General features: G+C 63.7%; 2 protein-coding genes across 4 annotated transcripts; both read right to left on the bottom strand.

Annotated features, from left to right (window-relative positions):
• Positions 1–478: 478 nt before the first annotated feature.
• SHISA8 (shisa family member 8) lies at positions 479–6,931 on the bottom strand. Its single transcript, XM_084505661.1, has 4 exons — positions 5,949–6,931; positions 1,668–1,792; positions 1,388–1,516; positions 479–1,253 (listed from the first exon to the last, which is right to left on the bottom strand). Exons 1-4 carry the CDS (start codon positions 6,494–6,496, stop codon positions 985–987), a joined length of 1,071 nt encoding a protein of 356 aa, XP_084361787.1. The 5' UTR covers positions 6,497–6,931; the 3' UTR covers positions 479–984.
• An 8,843-nt stretch (positions 6,932–15,774) lies between these two features.
• On the bottom strand, positions 15,775–17,937 carry TNFRSF13C (TNF receptor superfamily member 13C). Of its 3 annotated transcripts, none has more exons than XM_084523573.1 (3): positions 17,720–17,937; positions 17,270–17,506; positions 15,775–16,550 (listed from the first exon to the last, which is right to left on the bottom strand). In XM_084523573.1, the coding sequence occupies exons 1-3, from the start codon at positions 17,847–17,849 to the stop codon at positions 16,228–16,230; spliced, it is 690 nt and encodes a 229-aa protein (XP_084379699.1). In that variant the 5' UTR covers positions 17,850–17,937; the 3' UTR covers positions 15,775–16,227. The 3 variants fall into 3 exon arrangements, with proteins under 3 accessions (XP_084379699.1, XP_084379700.1, XP_084379701.1); XM_084523574.1 differs by having other exon boundaries at positions 17,270–17,467; XM_084523575.1 differs by having other exon boundaries at positions 17,270–17,464.
• Between the last annotated feature and the right edge of the window lie 2,875 nt (positions 17,938–20,812).

Raw genomic sequence — 20,812 nt, 5'->3', positions numbered from 1 at the left:
TTGCGGATTGAACTTTTAGAAACAGTTTATTTTAGTCCCTTCCCCATCCTATGTGGTCCCCAAGCCCCTGCAGGCCTGGAAGGCCGGGCTGGGGCTGGGTGGCTGAAGCCCCTTCCCACCTGCAAGTAGGGAATCTGCCCTCGGGAGGCGTGCAGCCCCCTTTTTCCCTGTGCACCTCCCTGCTGGAGGGTTATTTTTCCCCAACGCGTGCTGCCCTGTGCCCCCCGAGTGTGGGGAGCACGCGGCGCTGCCCTCCCTCCCCATCCCCCTGGGGCACCCCGCTTTGTCCCTCTCCCTGCTCCTGCCAGGGGTGGGTTGTGCCCTCCTCCTCCTCCTCTCGGTCTTCCTCGTCCTGTTAATTTTATTAAACCACAGCAGCTCTTCACCCCTAGCGCCCCCCTTATTTCCCAGTGCCCCGGCTCTGCCCGCAGGTGGGGTGGTTTTGTACTTCAGTAACCGGCGCAGAGAAGCCGAGGAGGAGAGACGTCCTCGGCCTTCCTCTTGTCCCTTACCCATGAGCGGGGCCAGCACTTTCCCCCCCGCTCCGGGGGCCTTTTTGCCCTGTTTTTCTACTCTTTCCAACCTCTCTGCCCGTCTGTCCCTACGGTTTTTTATATGTGTGTACATACTGTAACTCGGGGTGGGCGGGAGGCTGTGAAGGAAGCCTGCTTCACCCCTGGAGCCCAGAGGGGTGAGAGGTGCGGCGGGGGGCTCCCGGCTCCGGGCCCCCTGCCCATCCATCTACCCAATAAAGTCGAGTGTCACCATGTCACCCTGTGTGCCCACTCCTCTCTGTCCAGCCACGCGGGAGCCGTACACCTCAACGTGTTTATTACCAAGGGGGAGGCCGGGGCCGTGGGGAAGGGGTGCCCGTGGGCAGCACCATGTCCCACTGCCTGAAGTCCGTTGCCCGTCCTCGTGGTGGGCTGAGGCTGGTCCCAACTCCTCTCCTCGGCCACGGTGTCACCTCCTCGCTGGCTGGCATCAGACGGTGACCTCGGTCTTGCTGTTGGTGGCCAGGTGCCGCGAGCTCTGCCCATACAGCGGGGTGGCGGGGCCCAGCCGGCGGGGGCCGTGCTGAGGGCCCCCCTCCCAGCCCCCCGATGGCTTTGGGGGGCCCTTGGTCTTGGTGGCCCCCAGTGGGGGGCAGCCCTCGGGCAGCCCCAGCCCCTCGGCGTGCGGGAAGGGCAGGGTGCTAGGAGGGGGCACCTCTGGCCCCCCGAAATGCCTGTAGAAGTCCTCGGGGATGCTCTCTGTGGGGACAGAGACACTGGTGGCACCCACTCCGGTGGCACTGGGGGCACCGACAGGGGGATGCAATGGGTCTGTGGGGGCTCCTGGGTGCTGCCCCCTTCCCTCCCTGTCCCCACACCCTGTCCCCACTCACCTCCAGCCGTCAGCGTGGCGTAGGTGCTGTAGCTGGGAGCCGTCGGGGGCAGGCGCTTGCCATGGCTGTGGGGCCGCCCCAGTGGGGGGACGCCGGCACTGGCCACCGCGTTGTTCAGGGGCAGCTTGTCTGGGGGCAGAGCCGAGGTGGGGGGCTCAGGGGCGCTCGGAGCCCCTCATGCTCCCCCCACACCACCCTTTGCCTGGGCACCCACCCGCCCAGCGGCGCCCCAGCACCGGGGGGATGTTTGGGGAGGGGGCCGGGGGTGGCAGGGCCTTACCTGCGCTGCTGCGGGGGGACCCCCGGGCGAGCCCCTCGCCCAGCTGCACCTGCACGCTGCCCATGAGCCCGTCGATGTGCTCGGAGGGGCCGTGGCCTGGCTGCTTCAGCAGGTCGGTGAGCGTCCTGCAAGGGGCAGAGGGATGTCAGGCCGTGCCCCGCTGCCTGCGTCCCCCCTCCCGTCCCGCTGTCCCCCCCGCCTGCCCCACGCCACATGCAGCGGGGCTATTTCAAAGCGGGGAAGACCCCGAGGAGGGGATGGGAGAGGGGTGCTCGTGCTGCTGCGGGGAGGAGGCTGCACAGGTGGCTTCGGCGCAGGCGCTGCCGTTCGCGACGCCCTCCCGGTACGCGCCAGCATGAAACATTAAACGCCATTACGTAAGGCACAGCGCTCCCCCGTTCAGCATTCGCACCCGGGGCCGCTGCAGTACCGCCATGGCACGCCAGCCATCCCAGAGCAGGGCACACAGCGGCGTGGCCTTCAGCAGATTTGTCCGTGTCTACAGGTACCTGAAGGCATGGTGCAAAGAGGACAGAGCCAGGCTCTTGTCAGCACCAGGACAAGAGGCACAAACTGGGACACGGGAGGTTCCCTCTGAACGCCTGGAAGCACATCACTGTGCGGTTGGGCAGCCCTGAGAGGCTGTGGGGTCTCCCTGCTTGGAGAGCTCCAAAACCCACTGGGATGTGGCCCTGGGCAGCCTGCTCTAGGCCCTGCTGGGGCAGGGGGCCTCCAGCCATGCCTGCCCACCTCAGCTGTGACCTGAGCCTACGCCAGTGCTGGTCTTTGCACAGAGACCTCCCTACCCCATAACTCATCTCTTCCTAAAGCCCCAAATGCAATCTCCCTGCCCTCCATATGCCCCCACAGCACAAGCAATGCTTTAACAGCCAACCCACCACGGCCCCACAGATCCCCCAGGGACCTGCCCCAGCCCTGCTCCCTGCCCACAGGACCATCCCGGAGCAGCTCGGGGAGCCCAGGGCTCGTGCTGGGCAGGGTGCGGGGCCGGCAGCTCCCGTGGGGCTGGGGGCAGAGGCTGTCAGGGCGGGAGCTGCCGCGCCGTCAGCCGCTGCTTCCCCAGGGCCCCGCTCCCCCACGTGTCCCCGGAGGCCACCGCTCGCCGGGCTCGTTTCACCAGGAGGTCCGATGCGATTTGACCTATTTCTTTTTTTTTTTTTTTTCCTCGGGTCTATTTACCAAGCTCGAGCAGTCCTTTAGCTGCGACTTTTCCTCTCCAGATAAATCCATCAGTGCTCTTTTCCACACGCCTGCCCCCGGCCGCAGTCACCCGGACAGTAACAGCAAGAGCGGCTCTGTCCCTGTCCCCGAGCCCGGTGGCCCGGGGGGAGGGCATGTGCCAAGGTGCTGCTGGCTCACTGGATGTGTTTTTTTGGGGGTGAAAGCGCTAATCTGGGGGCTTGGGGAGGGCTGGGGAAGGTCAGGCTGCATTAAATCAGCTTATCCAAAGGTCTGTGGCTGTGAGATGGCTCCGGGGTGTGGAGCAAGGTGGGGCACATCAGCAGATCAGCTTTAAACCTGCACTGCAGCAACATGTTAAAGAGCAGTGCCCCCCAAACCAGCCCGGTGTGAGCCCAGGAGCGAGCGATGAGGGAAGTCCTGGAGCCGTGGGGAAGATGAGAAGGCAGCAACAGCTCCCCGGCAGCACCCAGCACACTGCGCTCAGTGCCCCCGGGCAACGCGGGAAGCCACCAGAGCAAGAAAATGAGGTGACAGCGTGTCCCCAGCCATGCATGGGCAGGTCACACGTGGGTGTGGACGGGGACGGGGTCACTTCGCTCCCGTCCCCCGCAGCGCTGGGGCGGCAGGTGGCAGCTCGCCGGCTGCCTGCAAACACCTTTTCTGGGTCTTTGCCGTGCCTGCTGCCGTGGGCATCACCCACGGAGGAGCACCCATCGGGGTCAGGTGCAGAACAAGGATGGGTTTCGGGACCCCAGAAAGCGTGGGGAGACCTAGCTGCTTCCTCTCCTTTCCCTGCAGGATCCCCAGAGCTCTCGCCCGTAGGTGTAGGTCTTTTTGGGGGGATACGAACAGATCCCCCTGCCCTGAAGGGACCTCACATCCTTGGAGATCGGGGGCCTGTAGAAAAACACGGGCAGGTGTTCCTGACTCAGACAGGGCCTGGGCACGCTGCGCGAGCGTGGGGACGGGTGCCAAGCGAGAGCCGAGCAGGAAGGAGCAGGCCTGGTGGGAGCCGCCATACGGACCTGCGGGAGGCGTGGGGACGGGAGGATGAAGTGGCCACAGCGTTTTGGGTGCCTGAACCTCCTGCTGGACCAGCCATGAAGGCAGGAGGCGATGCGGTGCTCAAGGCAGACCGTGCTGAGCCAGAGCCATCCTGGGGCACCGGGAAGTGCTCTTTGGGAGCAGAAAACCACGGGCGGGATGGCAGGCTGGATGGGAACGGAAACCAGAGCGGCCGTGCAACGGGGAGCTGGCCCGAGGCCACGCTGCAGCTCCCGAGGAGCAAATGAGAAGCTCCAACCTGCGGCACCGGGCAGGACGCGAGGTCGCACTGCCCATGCGCCGGGGCTGAGGCACGGCACCGGGCACGGGCCGGCTGCGCGCACCGCGACGGAGGAGACGGTGCCACCACCGCACTGCCCTGCCCTGGGCCACCCCGCTGGGGATCTCCAGCATGGCAGGCTCCTGGTTTTGCCCCAAAAAGGCACCCGAGGGCAGCTTGCCTTCTCCTGCTCCATATGGGTGTGTCCCAAAAATCAGTGGCTTCGGGGAAAAAGGGAGGTGCTGGGCAGTGAGCTGCGCGTTTGGAAGCATGCTCATGGGGAGCGGGGTGAATCGCTGCCCTGCTCCTCGGGAAGGGTCAGCCGTGCAGGAGAGAAAGAGGAGGGGAACACAGAGATGTGTGGCCTCAGCAGCATGGTGCCAAGGCCACCAGCAAAAGACAAATCCCCTCGGTGGCCAGTGGGGTGAGAGGGGCAGCAGACAGAGCTGGGGTCAGGTGTGGGCACCCCGGGGCTGCCCCTGCCCAAGCACAGCACCCCCTTCCCGGGGAGGGGAGGAGCAGGGAGGCCGGCGGGGCCGTATCGATCCTGTCAGGGTGCCAGTGCTGCCTCAGATGACGCGGGAGGGGGACATGGGCACACAGAGACACCAGGCTGGGCTCCCCGCCAAGTGCAGGGGGGGCACAGCATGCATCCCCCAAAAAAACTGGCTTGCTGGGTTCAGGAAGGCGCTGGGGCCCCCATTCCCATTCTGTCCCATGCCCAGCCTCCTCCAAACGTGGGGTGCAGACATTGTGCTCAGCAGGGCCTTGGGACGGGGCGCAGGGGTGCAGGAGGGGGTGCGGCACCCAGCGGCCACCCCAGCCCCATGCGGGCACCCCATGGGAAGGTCCCTGAGAGGGGGGCTGCAACCAGAGCACCTCCCGCATCGTCCTGGTAGAATTATTTCCTCGGGCTCTGTCTGCCTGCTCTTATTATTATTAATTTTAAGCTGAAATCCCTGAAGAAAATGGCACAAAAAACGGGTTCATTGCCAGGCTCGATGTCCTCGCTAGGAAGACCTTGCCGATCAGCAAGGGCTGTGGCTTGAAGCCCAGGGCAGCCCCCGGCCCTCGCCCTGCTCCTGCAGCCCTCCTCCTGCCACCACGTCCATGTGTCCGTGTGTCCGTGTGTCCGTGTGTCCGTGTGTCCGTGTGTCTGTGTGTCCGTGTGCCGGGGGGAGGACGAGGAGGGACAGCTCTGAGTCAGAGCCGCAGGGGCAGGGCTGCGCCTGGGAGGCTGGAGCTGCCGCCAGCCGCTGAGAAGTGTTAAACTCATTTAATGTGATCGTTCGGGGGAAAAGAAGTGAAAGGGGGAAAAAAATAAAAGAAAAGGAGGGAGAGAAATGGCTTGCTAAGAGAAGGAGCTGCGGGAACCTAACACTGAGGGGGAAGCAAGGCAGAGCAGCCGCAGCCACTGTCCCTGTCCCTGTCCCTCTCCACCAAGCCAGCCATGCTGCCCCACACCAAGATTTGGGGCAGAAACGGGACCAGAAGTGTTTGCCTGGAGCCACAGCTCTCAGGGGAGCCCGAAAGGAGACGAAAAGTGAGGGGCTGGAGCTGGGGGCGAGGGGCAGCTGCCCAGCATCCCAGCGGTGTCCCCTGGGTGTCCCCACGGGGGGTGACGTCCCAGCCTGGTGCACGGTGCCACACACCCCCCGAGGTGGTGCAGGGGCACGTCGGGAAGCACAGCAATGAGGGGAGATTTTTTTTGGGGGGGAGGACAGACAGCGAGCGGGGGGGCCGTGCCCCTTTACCTGGAGACGGTCATCTCGGTGGGGGGGCCCTGCGCCTTCTCCAGGCCCAGCTTGGTGAAGATGCCCACCAGCACCATGACGGCCACCACGCCGCAGATGATGTAGACGATCATGTTGGTCCTGTCCCGCGCGGGGTCCACGGGGGGCTCGTCCACCCGGGCGGGGGGCTGCCCGGTGTTCACCCAGTTGGGGGTGTCGTAGTTGGAGCAGCCGCTCTGGTCCAGCCGCCCGGGCTTGAACTGGCAGCAGAAGCGGTACCCGCAGGTCCCGCAGCAGTACTGGTAGATGCCGGCGTTGCAGTTGAAGGGGGGGTCCCACTGCCCCATCACGTCGTAGTAGCCCCGGCAGCGGTCCCCCCCCGGGCTGGGCTCGGTGGGCGCGGGGGCCGCGTCCTCCAGCGCCGGTGCCTGGCTCCCGTTGCTGCTTTTTTCCCCGGGCCCCCCCGGGCTGGGCTCGGCGCCCCACGCCCGGCCGGGCTCCAGCAGCACCAGGCAGCAGATGCCCACCACGTAGCTCCTCTGCAGCCGCCCGCGGCTCCTGGGGGCCATCTCCCACCCCCTGCCCGAGCCCTTTTCCGTGTCTGTGTGTCCGTCTGTCCCCTCCCCGGGGGGTTACAGCCGCTCGCCCGCCCCGCGAGGGCCCCCCCGGAGCAGCCCCATGGCCGCGGAGATGCCCCCGAGGAGGAGACGAGAGGGGGGAGGCAAAAAGAGAGGGGAAAAAAAAAAAATAAAGAGAGAAAAAAGGGGGGAAAAAACAAAGTGCGAGGGGACGGACCCCCGCTTCTCGCCCCCCCCAAAATAAAAATAATAATAAAAAAGGGGTCAAGGGGGTTCAGGGCAGGAGCCGAGGCTGGCGGCGGGGCAGAGCCCCCGGGTGCCCCCGGCCGGGGCGGGGATGCGCAGCGGGGCGGCCGGGAGGGCTGGGGGCTCCGGGCCACCCCATCCCCGCCTCTGCCCCTTGCTGCCGGCACCGAGCTCCGGCAAGGAGAGAGGGGAGGGCGAAGAAAAGCAAAAAAAAAAAAAAAATAATAATAAAAATACAAAAAATCGGGAAAGCAGCAAAAAGCCGCGGCACCGGGGAAGGAGGGGAGGAGGAGGAGGAGGAAAAGGGGAGGGGGGGGGAGGAGGGAAGGGGGCGGCGGGGCGGGCAGGGCTCGGGGCTGGGTGGCGGCTCGCCGAGGAAACCGGAGAAGCTCCTTCAGCAGTCCTCTGCCGCCCGCCCCGGGCCCTGGCCCGCCGCCACCGGGCGCCAGGCACCGAGCGCCCGCCCCGTCGGGCGGGGACCGCGCCGGGCAGCCCCCGCGCCCCTCCCGCACCGGGCACTGCCGGCCGGGGGGGGTTGCATCCATCCCCAAAATTGTACAGCCCCCCCGGGGGGAGCTGGGGGGGTCGCGGGGGTCGGGCTGGGTGCCGGGAAGGGGGCGTCGGGGGGAAGGGGAGAGCCCCGCAGCCTGGGGGTCCGGGGGGAGAGGTGTGGGGAAGGGGGAGTGGGGGTCGCCAGGTGTGGAGAGCGTCGGGGCAGCGCCCCTAGGGAGCTGAGACCCCCACGGGGTTAAGTGTGGCCAGGGAGAGGGGCAGGCACAGGGCCCCGCATCCCCTCCTGGGGCTCCCCGTGCCCCCAGCATCGCCCTTGTCTCCTCGGGCAACATCGCTGGAAAAATGCAGCCGGAGCCGGGGCAGCCTCTGATGGGCCCCGAGTGCCGCAGTCTGATGAGAGACCCATTTTGCAAGGTAGCTGTGAGCCCCCAGAGCCTCCCGAAGAGATCCAGAGGCAGCCAGGCGGCAGAAAGCCGCGCATCGCCGAACCCACCAGCCCTCGGGGGGCTCCGCTTGGAGGCACCAGCCCTGGGAGGTTGCAGGCCCGGGGGCTGTTAGTGCTCACGGCCCGTGCCAGCGCCTGCCCGGGGAGAAGCTGTGCAAGAGAAGTTTGCTGGTGCCCGGGTGATGGCAGGAATCGTTTCTGGGAGATTGCTCGCAAGCAGAGCCCCCCCCGGGGCCGGCAGGCTTATCAGGCTGGTAGCAGGCTGAGCGAGAAACTGGCCAAAATCGGGGATTTTGTAGGGAAATGGTTGCCTGGGATGACCTGGGAGAAAGGGAATATTTCTTTTTGGGGGGGAGGAACGCTCACAGAGCGTGAAACAGGCGCTTAAGGGGGATCTTGGTGCCTGTGCAGCCGGGCTTGGAGAGGGCAGCGCGCGGGCAGGAGCCGCAGGAAATTCAGGTCGGTGGGGACCCCAAGGGAGAACCCAAAGGACGTGCTCATGGTGCACACTGGCACCTGTGGGGATGCGGGTATGGGAGGGGAGCTCCAGCAGGCTCTGGCCACGAGCCTCGGAGGCTGTGGTGGAAGCGGTCCCCCGGTGACAACGCCACCCGGAGCACAGAGCGGCGTCTGCGCGCCTGCAGAGATGCGATACGGCGGATAAACACCGAGTGGGGAGGGGGCGAGCGCCGGCACCATCAGCAGATTGTTTGTGGCAGGGCACGGCCATCCGGAGGAGACGTCGCTCTCCGTCACGGCCCCACATCCCCGCTGGCCACCAGGGTGCTGCTGAGGCAGAGCCTAGGCCGAGGAGGAAGAAGAGGAGGAGGAGGAGGAGGAGGAGGAGGGAGCGTGCTGTCTGCACCAGTGCTGTCAAAGCCTTGGGTGCCGGGGGGCTTGGCCACAGCCTGGGGGCTGCCCCCAATGGGGCACGGTGCCACTGCCAGAGGGATCCCACAGCATGCGCTGTAGGGCGGCCCCCAGCTGGGGACAGAGCTGGGGACACGTCAGGGGACATCAGATGCGCTGGGGGGGCACGGGGACGTGGTGGCAGAGCCCCTGGCCGCCCCGCTCCCGGCACGGCACGCACAGGGGTTTTATTCCCCCGCCTGTGCTCGGTGCTGTGGCTGGGAAATGGCCTGCCGGAGAAGCCGTGCGCCGTAATGGCCTATATAAAACACAGGAGCATATGTGCGTTTACCATTAAGATTATAATTGCAAACATTCAAAAGTTGAGATTTGCGAGCTCCCAGCTTCCCAAAGGCGGCTGCAGCCGAACCCAAACGACATCCAGAGCAACGAGGGGAAAATGTGTTCAGAGCGAGAGCCTCGCTGCTGCTGCTGCTGTTGTTGAATGGATGCGGTGCTTGCTGCAGAGGGACGCTGCGTGTAGGGCCAGCCCCGGCTGCCTTGCTGGTGATGCCCACCTCAGTGAATGGGGTGGGAGCAGCCCCGTCCCTCCGTGCCAGCACCAAGCCCCACACCAATCCCAACACTTTCTCCCGTAACGCAACTTCCCCGCGTTTTGGGGGCGGCAGCAGCAGAGCTCACGTTATCTGGGGGGGTGTTTTTGAGGCTCGGCCTGCAGGAGGAGGCCATATGGCTGGGAACAGCGGCGTGCCGGCCCCGTGGCAGCCCGGCACAGCATCCAAGTGCCAAGCGGCCCCGGCCGGCAGCCAGCACCACGGGACGCCCCCGCGCACAGCCCTGCCCCTCCTCAGCCCCGGGCACTGGGCACAGGGGCACAGGGGTGGGCTCGTCCCCCCCTTGTGCAGGGTGCCCTCCAAAATGGGGTGGGCTGCAGGCACCTGGCTTGGCTGCCTCGGTTTTGGGGTGGCCGTCGTGCTGTGTTACGCCTGCTTCGTGGCCGTGCTGGCAGCAGATGCAAGCCTCATCCCCTCCCCAAAATGCCCCGCTGGGGGCACTCGGATAGACGTGGTTGTCCCACAGCCCCTCTCCCCTGTCCCTTCCCCCTGTGCTGTCCTGATGTGCGGCACCTCTGTATCACCGCCCGGCTTTTAATGAGAAGTTAATTGGAGCTGACACCACCCAACCGGCGCACGGCTCTCCTGGGTCTGCGGGTCCGTGGCAGCGCCATGAGGTGTGAGGAGGGACGGAGCTGCGGGTAGATGTGCTCCGAGACAGGGGCTGCAGTGCCTTTATTCCCTCTTGACCCATTTAAAGTGAGCATCGGTGACTAAGGGAGCTGGCGGGAGGATAAAAATACCTCCCACACGCTCCCTGCGAGGCCAGGGATGGAAACAGGGGTGCCGTCACCTCCCCAGGGACTGCCCGGGGTCACTGCTTTGCAGTCCCACAGATCGAGGCCGTGCTGGTGGGCTCAGGACACCGACGCTTTGCTGGCGTCCTGCAACTGCTCCTGGCTCCCTCAGCAACAAACCCACGGCTTTGGGGTCTTCTGCCCCATCACACCCAGCCAAGCCCCATCTCCAGGGCTGGAGGAGGTTTATGAAGCAGTGAGGAAAGAAGTCTCCTGCCCACAGACCCAAATCTCTCAGCTTTCACTCGCTTTGGAGAAGAAAGGGGTGAAACCCGGGCAGGTGCCGGTAGGAGGCTGCATTTAGAGGCAGAGGTGTTTTTGGGAGCACGTCGGGTGCCTGCTGCTTGCAGGGCATGTGGGGAGCTCAGCACCAGACATCCCAACACTGCTGTCCCTGAGGGACCCAAATATCCACCTGGACTCCACGGGGCGATGCCTGGATGCCTGCCAGGGTGTAACTCAGCTGCCTGGGGCACCAGAGCTGTGGGGAGAGCAGCGTACGCCCGACCTGGCAGTCCTGCTTCCTAAATCTGCAATTCCAGCCCGGCTGTATTTTCGTCTTTCTAATAATAAGTGCGAATACAGTGGGGATGAATCACAGGCTGCAGGCTGCAGGTTTTGCCCCCCCTCCCCTCCCCCCTTTGCTGCGAATCCGTCCTGGTTGGGAGCAGGGCTGCTGGGGCAGGGGCTGGGGCACAGAGGGGACTCAGAGGGGACACAGAGGGGACACGTAGAGGACATAGAGGGGACACGTAGGGGACACTGTCCCAGGCCAGCTCCAACCTCCCCTTTCACCTCCCAGCCGTATCCACCGCGTCCAGGAGGCGAGTCCCCTCATGCTCCCATTTCCACCAGTATTTTGGCATGCTACAGCAAAATTTCAATCCCGAGGGACTCCAGGGACATCCCCGCAGCACCCCTGCCCCGCGGCTGTTTGCACCCTGGGGTTTGGGTACCTCTGCCCCCCGACTGCTCCCGGCCCAAAGCACAGAGCAGCCCCCCTGGTCACTGCTGGCTCTGCCTGCTGGGAACCGCTGGCTTTGTTGCGAGGACCTTTTGCAAATGTTAATGCTTTCCTTTCGCTGGAGAGCTCTGCGGATGATCTGCCAGAACGGATTTCACACGCTTCTCCTAAAATTATGCCCTTTGCTTTCCCGGCGCTGGAGACGAAGCGCAGCCCGGCGTGCCGGCGGCATGCGAGGAGCGCGGCTCGCCGCTGCGCGGGCGGCAGAGCAGGGCTGAGCCCTGCCCGGGTGGGCTCTCCTGGAGCCCACCGCAGCTTGCACGCAGCCCCTGCAGCCCCTGCAGCCACCTCCTGCGTTGCCAGCGCTGCCGGGGAGGTGCCCGGTGGGCACTGGCTGCCCCTGTGCCCTGCACCTCCCTGGGGACCCCGGGTGCCTGTCCCACATCCCAGGGGGCTGCCCTCGCTCTGTCTGGGCTGGGGGTGATTCCCGACCCCCGAGGCATGTGTGTGGTGTTATGGGGAGCTCTCATTTACCCCTGCAGCCACCCTAAGCTGTAAAGGAGGACATTCAGGGTTTGCCCTCCCCCAGCAGGAGCCCCCCCACCTATTCATATTGGGAAATGCAGGGGGGGGATCCAGACCCGGCCCTGTCCTCCCCAGCAGTGAGCAGCTACTCATGAATATCATGGCTGTGGTTAGAGCTGATTTAATACATCTTAAATGAGTCATTGGGGAATTTTTTTATTTTTTTTAATTTTTTATTTTTTTTATTTTATTTTTAATAACTCGCGGTGTCACTACAGGGCACGAAGTTTGCTTCGCTGAGTTTGTTTCCCTGCTTCTCGGCACAGATAAACAAGCGAGGAGCTGGAGAGCGAGCGAGAAGCCCACGGAGGACGTCCCCAGGCGAGCAGCGTGCCTCACCTTCCCCCATCCCTGCACATTTAGGAGGAGAGCACCCGCAGCGTCTCCTCCATCGCCACCTCCATTGATGGTCCTGGGCCACCAGTGGTGGTGACAGGGGACTGGTGACAACAAGCCCACAGAGGACACCCCCGGGGATGCTCCTCGTGGCTCACCGGCCACAGAGCCTCCCAGCTAGGGAAAACAGTGCTAAAAAATGGAAAGCGACCCAGGTTTATCAGTAGGGCCATGTTTAAAGCCCCTGCTGTAAGATTTCTGACTTCACAGAGCAGCGCACAGCCTGGTAATTCCCCCCGCCGGTACCACTGCTGTCACGGAGCACGAATTACAATATTCTGGCGGAGGAGGGAGGCGTCCCCGAAGGTGTCGCCACCACCGTGAGCTCCTGTTTGGATTGCTAAACCCGGCTTTGGCTTGCAGGTGCCTTCATCCTGGAGCTTCACCCTTTCGGAGGAGCGGGGTCAGGAAAGGATGGGGGAACCTCCTGCAAAAACCCCACACGCTCCTCTTCCCCATTCCCTGCTTGTACAGTGCTGAGAGCGTCGTGCCTCAGCCCCCGGCACCCTGTGGGGTTTTTCCCCGGGGTGCCCCGGCCCCGCAGCCCAGCTGTGCTCTGTCCCCGCTGCCTCCTGTGCTGGTGCCGCCGCCTGCCATCGATCCAGGCCCAGAATAGCTGCCGCCAGCAGCCGGCCGACGCCGCAGCCACCAGGGGAAGGGCACGGCCGATGTCCCCCTCCTCACCCCGCGGCCCCCCGCTGCTGGTACCGGCGCTGGGCGTGCTGGAGGCGAGGGAGAAGGGAAATAGGGCAACGGGTGGAAGGGGGAGGACGCAAGGGAGGGGCTGTGCAAGGTGCTGCCGGCACCGTCCGCCACGCTGGAGGGGCTGGAGCACTTTGGGCAGCTGCTGGAGGCAGGTCCCCTTCTGCTCCATGCCACTTCTGCTCCACTTCCATTTTGATTTCTGTTCCCACTGCCACTCCACTTTCACTCCACTTCTACTTCCACTCCATTTCCAGTCCCATTTCCTTTTCCACTCCACTTGTATTTCCATTCCCACTTCTATTTCCACTTCCACTTCCATTCCCATTCCCATTTATTCTCCAATTCCATTTCTCCACCCACTCCCACCACCCCCTGACCCCCCCGATGTGCTGGGGCTGCAGCATCACTTTGCCACCCCCACCTCCCGCCCAGCCCCGCTGGTGTGCACCATGGAGCCAGGATCTGGCCCCTCCTGTGTGCACCCCTCTCTCCCGACCTGAGCTGGCTTTTCCCTGAGCTGCTTTTCCTGCAGAGAAGAACTCCCCAGGCTGCTGGGGGCACTTCTGCATGATTTTATCCTGTGGGGAACAGCTTGCTGAGAGTTGGACTGAAAAGAGGTAGCTTGGGGCTTTTTCTTTTCATTTTTTTTTCTTTCCCTGGGCACAGCCTTGGGGGTGCATGCGGAGAACCAGAGCTGCTCTGGAGCAGTGTCCGAGGGCCTGACCCATGCCCTGTGCCCACTGGCACAGCCCTGGAAGAAACAAACCCTCAGAGATGAGATTCTTCCCCGCCGTGTGTGTCCCCTGGCTGCACCCAGTGGCAGTAGGGGTGGGTGGCATTGCCCAGGGGAGCCCCCAGAACCGGTGAGGAAGGAGGTGGGGTGAAGGGTTTGGAGGGGCTGGATCCAGGGGGAGACCCACTCTGCGCAGTGGGTACCCTCTTTCAGCATCTCCCTGGGCGCCCTTCTGGAAGCCACGTGGGCCCAAAGCGATCCTGACACCCAGTAAAGGAAACGGAGGCTGATTTAAGTTGAGTGGTTTTTTTTGTGTGTTGGCTGTTTTGTTGTGTTTTTTTTTTTTTTTTTTTTTTTTAATTCTTTCCTTAAGTGCGAACACCATCTGGCTCCCCGAACTCCGTCAGCGCTTCCAGTCCCGAGGCGGCTTCGCTCCTGCTAATTACTGTCATTACGCGGTGGGGTAGTGATTAGGGACGGATGCTGACGGGCGGCGGCAGGAGGGCCGCGTCCCCCGACAGACTCGGCCCACGGAGCCGGGCAGCCTCCCCTCCTCAGCCGGGAAGCAGTCGGGGCCTTTTCCAGCTGGGGGCCGTCGCCTTTGGTTGGAAGGGTCATTTTGGTACCCGGCAGGAGGGATAGGCACCGGCACCCAGGCACCCAGCCGGCAGGAGTTTTGGGGGGCTGAGGGCAGGGGTTATGTCAGGCTGGTGCAGCTGCCCCCATGGGTGAGCGAGCAGGAGACGAAACCTGCTGGGGCTTTCCCCAGACTTTCCCCCCACACTGCTTGCTCCAAAATCCTGGGTCCCCCCCCGGCAGGTGAGGCCCGGCCTCAGCAGCCTTTCAAGGAACCAAAGCGGGAGGCTGGGAGGCCAGAGGGAAACCCAGCCCCTGCCCCATGGGGGAAGAGAGAAACTGCCACGGGGAGGCACCGGGGCTGCGGGAGGGCTCCCAGGAGAGGGGCTCCGCTTCACGCTGCTGTTTCTCCCCTTCCCCTGGGCTGTCCCACAAAGGAGACATGTGGGGAGGCACCTGAAGAAGTAAGAGCAGGAGCCCCCGCCTCAGCAGGAAGAGGGCCTTTTTCGGCAGGATTTTTACAGGATTTCCTTTTCCAAACCACCACACCACTGTGGGGTGGATGCCACACAAACAGGGCTCAGCTGTGGAAATGGGAGGGGGATGCGTGACAGTCCCACTCCTGCCACCTCCCGTCCTGTTCTCCATGAAGCAGGTAGCTCTGCCTCCCACAAGCACGCCCTCTGCCAGTGCCAAAATGTCCCCAGCTGGGCATGGGCTGGTTCCCAAAGCACTTGGGTTTGTTTGTGTCCCCCAGTGACGGGGACACATCGTGTCTTGAACTGCATTGGGCATTAGCCGGATTGAGGCTCAGCCCAGCCAGCGCTTTGAGGTTTGGGACAGGACTTGTGGTGAAGAACTTGGTCCCTCGTGCCCTGCGGCAGCTCGTGTGGTTCCCCTGATGGGGTGAAGGCAGTGAAACTAGCTCCAGCATCCATGGCTGGGGGAGGAGGGGGGCATCACCCTCTAACAGCACGTGGTCCTGCACCCCAGAGGAGCCAACGTCACCCGGCAGTCACTGGTCGATCCCACCACAATCTGCAGACCTACATGGTCCATGGGGTGAGCACAGTAACGTCCTCCAACTTCTGAAGACCACATTAGAGAGGAGAGCACTCTAGGTGGGCCCAGCTTCCATGACCGGCCGTCCATCGATGGTGACATCGGGTACCAGAACCAGTGGTGGATCAGGAGCAAAGCTGGAAACGTTGAATGGAGCTCATCCCCAATGACAACTTCATTTCCAAATCTGCTTGCCCAGGCGAGCCACCGGCATGTGTGTGAAGAAGGCCATCGATGGAGAGCTGCCTCAGACCAGCACTGCCGGTCAATTCTCGCGCGCAGCAACCCCCCGGAGACACGCACATAAATTAAGTCATCCCTCCCACGCTCACATCACTCCCTGCCTGGTTGTGTGCAGCACGGAAACATCCATCACTGGGAGCCCTGTCACCACAAGTGACACGCGGTATTTTTGCAGCCACCGTGAGCTGAAGCGATGGCTGTCTGGGGCCATCGTGACAAGCTCCTGCGGCCAGCGCGCCTCTCGACCAGCAGGCTCCATTGCCTGCCCCTGGTCCTCGCTGACTGCAGTCACTGTAGCTTGGAGCAAAGGCAGATTTCTCCATCCTCCTTCCCTCACTCCCTGCTCGGAAAGGCGAACTCTCTTCCCAGCCCCAGGGCACCCAGATGCAGGGCGGGGTCCCACCAGCGCCCAAGGGTGCCTGTCGCCCACGGGAGCACCCCGAGGGAGTGGGGACCTGGGTGTCACGGCGAGCAGGAGATGGGGAGGCAGGACTGTGCATGGAGAAAATGCTGGATGAGCTTTGCTCCGTTTGGCCCCATGACTCATTTTATTGAGGTCAGGAGCAAAAAATCGAGATAACGGCAATGGGTTTCATCTTAACGTACCCCCTGCTCCCCCCCTTTCTGGTTGCCCAGCCCCATGTCCCTACAAGTCCCCCCCTCCAGCAGCAGACCCATCCGGGCTCCCCAGTTCACCCACACCCGCACTGTGGCAGCCTGGCAGAGGCAGAGCAGCCCCCGTGATGCTCCCTCCTCACCGGCCCCATCCCTGCCTCTTCCAGGCGTGGCTCCTTCAGCTTCCTCTGGCGATTTCAGGCACGCAATCCACAAAAATGGCAAAGTGGCAAAAGTGACAAATGGCAAAGCCCAGTTCTGGTGCAGCTCAGGTCCACGCCAGGCCTTGCTCACCCACGGAAGGGCTCTGGCTGGCTGCAGGGGGCAGCCGGAGAGCCCCGGCCCCGTCTCCAGTCCGTCACGGTCTCTCCTCGCCCACGCAGTCCTGGGTGGTTTTGGTGGTGACCAAGGCGGTGGCGCCCAGCTCGGTGGCCGGCAGCGGGAAGCCGTGGCCGTGCTCCTCGTGGCGGGGCCAGGGGGCGGCCAGCAGCACCACGTCGCGCTCGCCATCGCCCTGGCAGCACGGCCGCCGCTTCGCGCTGTCCCTCCCGGGCGGCCCCGCTGCCTTCAGGCCGCCGTTGAGGTGCGGGCAGGGGCCCCGAGCCGGGTCGGCCTCCCCCAACGGAGCAGCGGGGTCCGGGTAAGCGGGGCTGGGCAGGGGGCCGGTTTCACCCAGGCTTTCTGAGAGAAGGGCAAGAGAAAGGGTGAGGGGCTGCGATGGGGTCCCAGGACACAGATCTCCCCCCGTTTCTTCTTCAATGTCGCTTCGTAGTGCTTTTCCCCCTCCGAGTGCAATAGGGGAAGCGCAGCTGCGCACTTGCACCTCGCGTCTCCCGTGAGCCCGTGCTGGCGGTGAGCAACCGGCCCGGCCGCTTCCCTCTTAAAAATAGACTTGTTTACAGCAGCACGCGGCCCCGCGCCGCCCCACGCTGGATTTCTCCCTCCCCTTTCATTTCTGGCACTGCTCCCGGCTGTCCCCGGTGGGCACCATGGCCTCGCCCCCTGGAGATGCCCTGTGGGGAGAGGCACGGCCCCGTCCCTCGTCCCTCGCCCCATCCCCGGTGCCTTTGGGGACGCCCCTGCGAGATGCTCAGAGCCCTGGGGTCCCGCTGATGGGGGCTGGCTCCAACACTGTCACCTCTTTGGGGTGGCACATGTAGGAGGGTGCTGGGAGCTCTGAGTGGGGTGCTCAGCGTGGGACACCATTCGCACGGCTCCTGCCATGTGTGGAGCCCTTTGTGCATTGCCCTCTGGCCTCAGGAGAGAGGACCAGAGTCTGCTGCACCTCGCTGACGAGGTGGGACGTGAGTGGGACGGTGTCATCTGAGGTGACACTGGGCCAGCAGGGACCTGCCCTGGGGAGCTGGAGACTGGGCCAGGGTGAGCACAAGGTTTCCTACCTTTGGCCTCCTGCTCCGTCTTCCTCCTCTTCCTCCTCTGCTTGCTCGCCTTGCAGCCCAAGAGACCACAGAGGGCGGCCAGAACCAGGAGGAGCACCACCAGCGCGGGGACCCCGAAGATCAGGAGGGTGCTGGGCAGGTCCACGGAGGACAGGGTGGGCGGCGGGGCCGAGGTGGGCGCCACGTGGATGGGCTCTGCTGTGGTGCGAAACGCCGGCGGGGTCAGGAGGGGGAGAGCTGGGGCGAGGGGCAGAGGGCGGTGGCGTTACCCACCAGGCCTCCCGGCCTCTGGATTTGGTGGCGGAGAGAGAAGGAGCGGGACCTTCATCGCCATCCACCTCCTACCCCATCACCACCACCACCACCCGCGGGAGAAGTTTCCCTCCAGCCCAACCCCGGGGCACCCTCCAGCCCCTTCGCCCGCCAGCGCCCGGCCCCGGCCGCCCTTACTTGCGTTGTCCTTGAAGAGGTCGGAGCACCTCACGCAGAACCTGGTCAGGGGGTCAAAGCACTGCGAGGGGAGGCAGGAGGCGACGGCGTCTGCTTTTCCCGAGGAGGACATGGCCGAGCGCTCCCGCATGGCGCAGAGCGGCCGCCCAAGTGTGAAATCGCCGAGCCCCGGGGCGGGTGGCAGCGGGAGATGCAGTCTGTCGAGCCGCCTCGGCTCCCTTGGGGCTCCGCTCGCTGCGCTTCCCCCGGGGCGGATCTTCGCTGGGGAGGAGGAGGGTGCACACCGAAGCCCTACCCCTGGCCGCCCATGCAACGTACCCTCCAAGAAGCCCTCTCCTCCAAAACACGTTGCCAAAATCCCCACGGCCTCTGGTGCACCTCCCCGTCCCAGCCCTATGCTGCCCCAGCCGCCAGCCCGCACCTCCCTCGCCTGTTGGAGAGAAGCCCCTCACCGGGGTGGGCTGTGCCTCTCCGAAATCTGCCCCGGCCTCCGGCATTGGGGTATTTGCTGGTGTCCCCTCGGTGAAGCCTGTGTGTGGTGGGCCCTGCGTCCACGCGGGTGTGAGGCAGAAATCAGGCTCGGGTGATGTGGTTCGCTCCAGGACTGACACAAAAAGGCCGAACTCGCTCTCTGTGTCCTGTGCTAGACCCTTGGCACGGAGCCTCCAAGCCCCTTGGCTCCACGTCCCGTTCCTCAGGGGTTCAGAGCTGGTCCTGGTCTCAATGATTCCCTGGGGCATGCACAAAGCCAGTCCCACCAGGCAGGTCTTGCCCCATACTCTTGGAGAGGATTAAACACACTGTGAAGGGCCTTGGGTGTTCCTAATCTTGAGCAGGAGAGATTTCCTGCCACCACATGTATGCCAAATCCTGGCGGCTGAGGTCTGAAGCAGATAAGCGATTGATTTCAGCTCTGCAGGTGGCTCTGCTCCATCCTTACTAAACAAGCACCTCGTCCCCTTCTCCTTCACCCCACAGGAAGGAAAGGGACCCCTGTGGCCACTTTACAGCCGCCTGCCCCGGTGAGCCCCTCGCCTCGCTGCAGCCTTCGGGCTCCTCCCAGCACGGCCACGGCGCTCGGGGCATCTCGTCTGGGCGAGTGAAAGTCGTGACCAAAACCAGTCGCTGCCCACCAGCACAGCGATTTCACTTCCCCTTACGCCACTGCCGGGCCCGGCCACTGCCTCGCTCGCCCTTGCACGCGCGCATGTGTGCGTGCACGGCCGTGCCGCCCCGCTCCTCGCCGCTCCGTTCTCCTCCGAGGAGCGCGGCCCCGGCCGCGGTGACTCAGTTCTTCCACCCCGGCCTTACTCAAATGAAAACTCCCCGAGCACGCCGAGCACTTCCCTCTCTCTTGCTTCGAGGCCGCAAGTGCCAGGCGCAGCGGTGAACTCGGCACCCTCTGCCTCGCCGCTGCTGTAGGCACCCACAGGTGCTGCTTTGCTGTCTCGCCGCATGAACCACCAGGGCTTGTGCCTCCTGTGAGGTATTTTTCCTGTGAAGTGGTAAAATCCGGCTGTGCCCTTCTGGTTTCCAGGGGGCTGAGGGTGTGCAGAGCATATAGCTGATTCCCCGCTGGTGCCTGGGGGACCTGTGGGCATTTAGGGCCAGCACCCGAGAGGCGGCTTGGTGGTGCGGGGAGCTCTCCGCAGCTCCTTGCTGCTCCCTTCCCACCCCGTCTGCTCCCACCCGGGCCAGGGAGATGATGTTTGAACTCACACATAGCAGGGCTTACTCATGGAGAAAATCACCGCTGACTTTCCCGGCAGCGCTCACGTGTGACCAGCGCGCCCAGGGCTCCCCGCACCGGCCCCCGCTGCCTCCCCGCCTCTCTGCCCCCCGTAGCAGCATCGCTTTTGGAGCAGGAAAAGTTGAGGCTCAGCGGCTGGTTAGTGTTATGGAGTGCTCACATCTAAAGGCTGAATACGCTTGGTACTAGCACAAATGCATAATTAAAGAGCAGGAAAAATGACTCACTGGATAAGGAAATGCGCTTTTCTTATCTTCTCTGCAAACGAGAGCCCCAGGAGCTTGGGAGCCTAGCTAACCAAGTGGTTTTATTAAACAAATAAAACAGCAAAAAAAACATCAAAAGAGCGATTTAGGAGTTATGCCTCAATCCTGGAGCCAGAGAATGCTCAATCCCTGCCGCCACCTGCCCCAGACACGCAGGAGGGGGGCTGCCCACGGCCGGGATCGTCCTGCCAGCCCCACGGAAAGCCCATGAGCAGCACGGGCAGCACGCACAGCCTGGGGAACGAAGGCAGGCCCTTGTCCCACACGTGGGGAACGGGTCCCACGTGAGCAGTTCCTCCAGCCTCACGGTGGGTGAAGTGACTCACACGTGCGAGCAGCACTGGCTGCATCAGAAAATATCCACCGAAAGTTCACCTTGTGCTCGTGTGTGCCGGAAACACAAAGGCGTGTTGATCGCAGAGGCTGCAAGGTGTTTATCTGGCAGACCCGTGTACTTCGGGACGAACCTCTAGCACGATGCACCAGGCACCAGGCAGCCCTTGGCAATGGAAACCGAGCTGCGGGGAGGTTTGGGCTGGAGCCGACCCCACAGCAGCTCTGCAGAGCCGGGGAGGGGGCCCAGAGCCAGACCCACCCAGGGCACGGACACGTCTGCCCCAGCAGCGAGGGGCACGGAGCTGGTCTGGAGGCCAAAGCTGAGCAAAGCAGCCCAGATTGAATTTTGCATAGCACTTACTTGTGGCCAGCTACTTGCGGGAGCTGCGAGCTCATGCACGGGAAGAGTTCGGTGAATACATTTGACTAGCAGATCACCCTGGGAAATAAGTGTGCCCTCACAAATTATTCCAAACCAGCAGAAAAAATGTTTGCCCAGGGAACTGATTTGCTGGCAGGGTGCATCAGGGTCCTGCCACACGTGGACATTTACCTTTGGGTAGGTGCAAGGACGGCCTCCCACAGCCCCGCCAGCATTTTTGCTTTTGGCTGCTGCCCCATCAAATAGTTCTGGGCCGGTCGGGTGCCGAACTCAAGCTGGGTTCAGCCCTGCAGCACTGCCACGGGCTGCTGTGCAGCAGGAGGAGCGAGCCGCACGTGTTCGGGCAGGAGCCTGGGATG

This window comes from Aythya ferina, assembly GCF_964211825.1.
Source record: "Aythya ferina genome assembly, chromosome: 1".
Lineage (NCBI taxonomy): Eukaryota > Metazoa > Chordata > Aves > Anseriformes > Anatidae > Aythya > Aythya ferina.
This window is presented reverse-complemented; position numbering and strand designations above follow the sequence as displayed.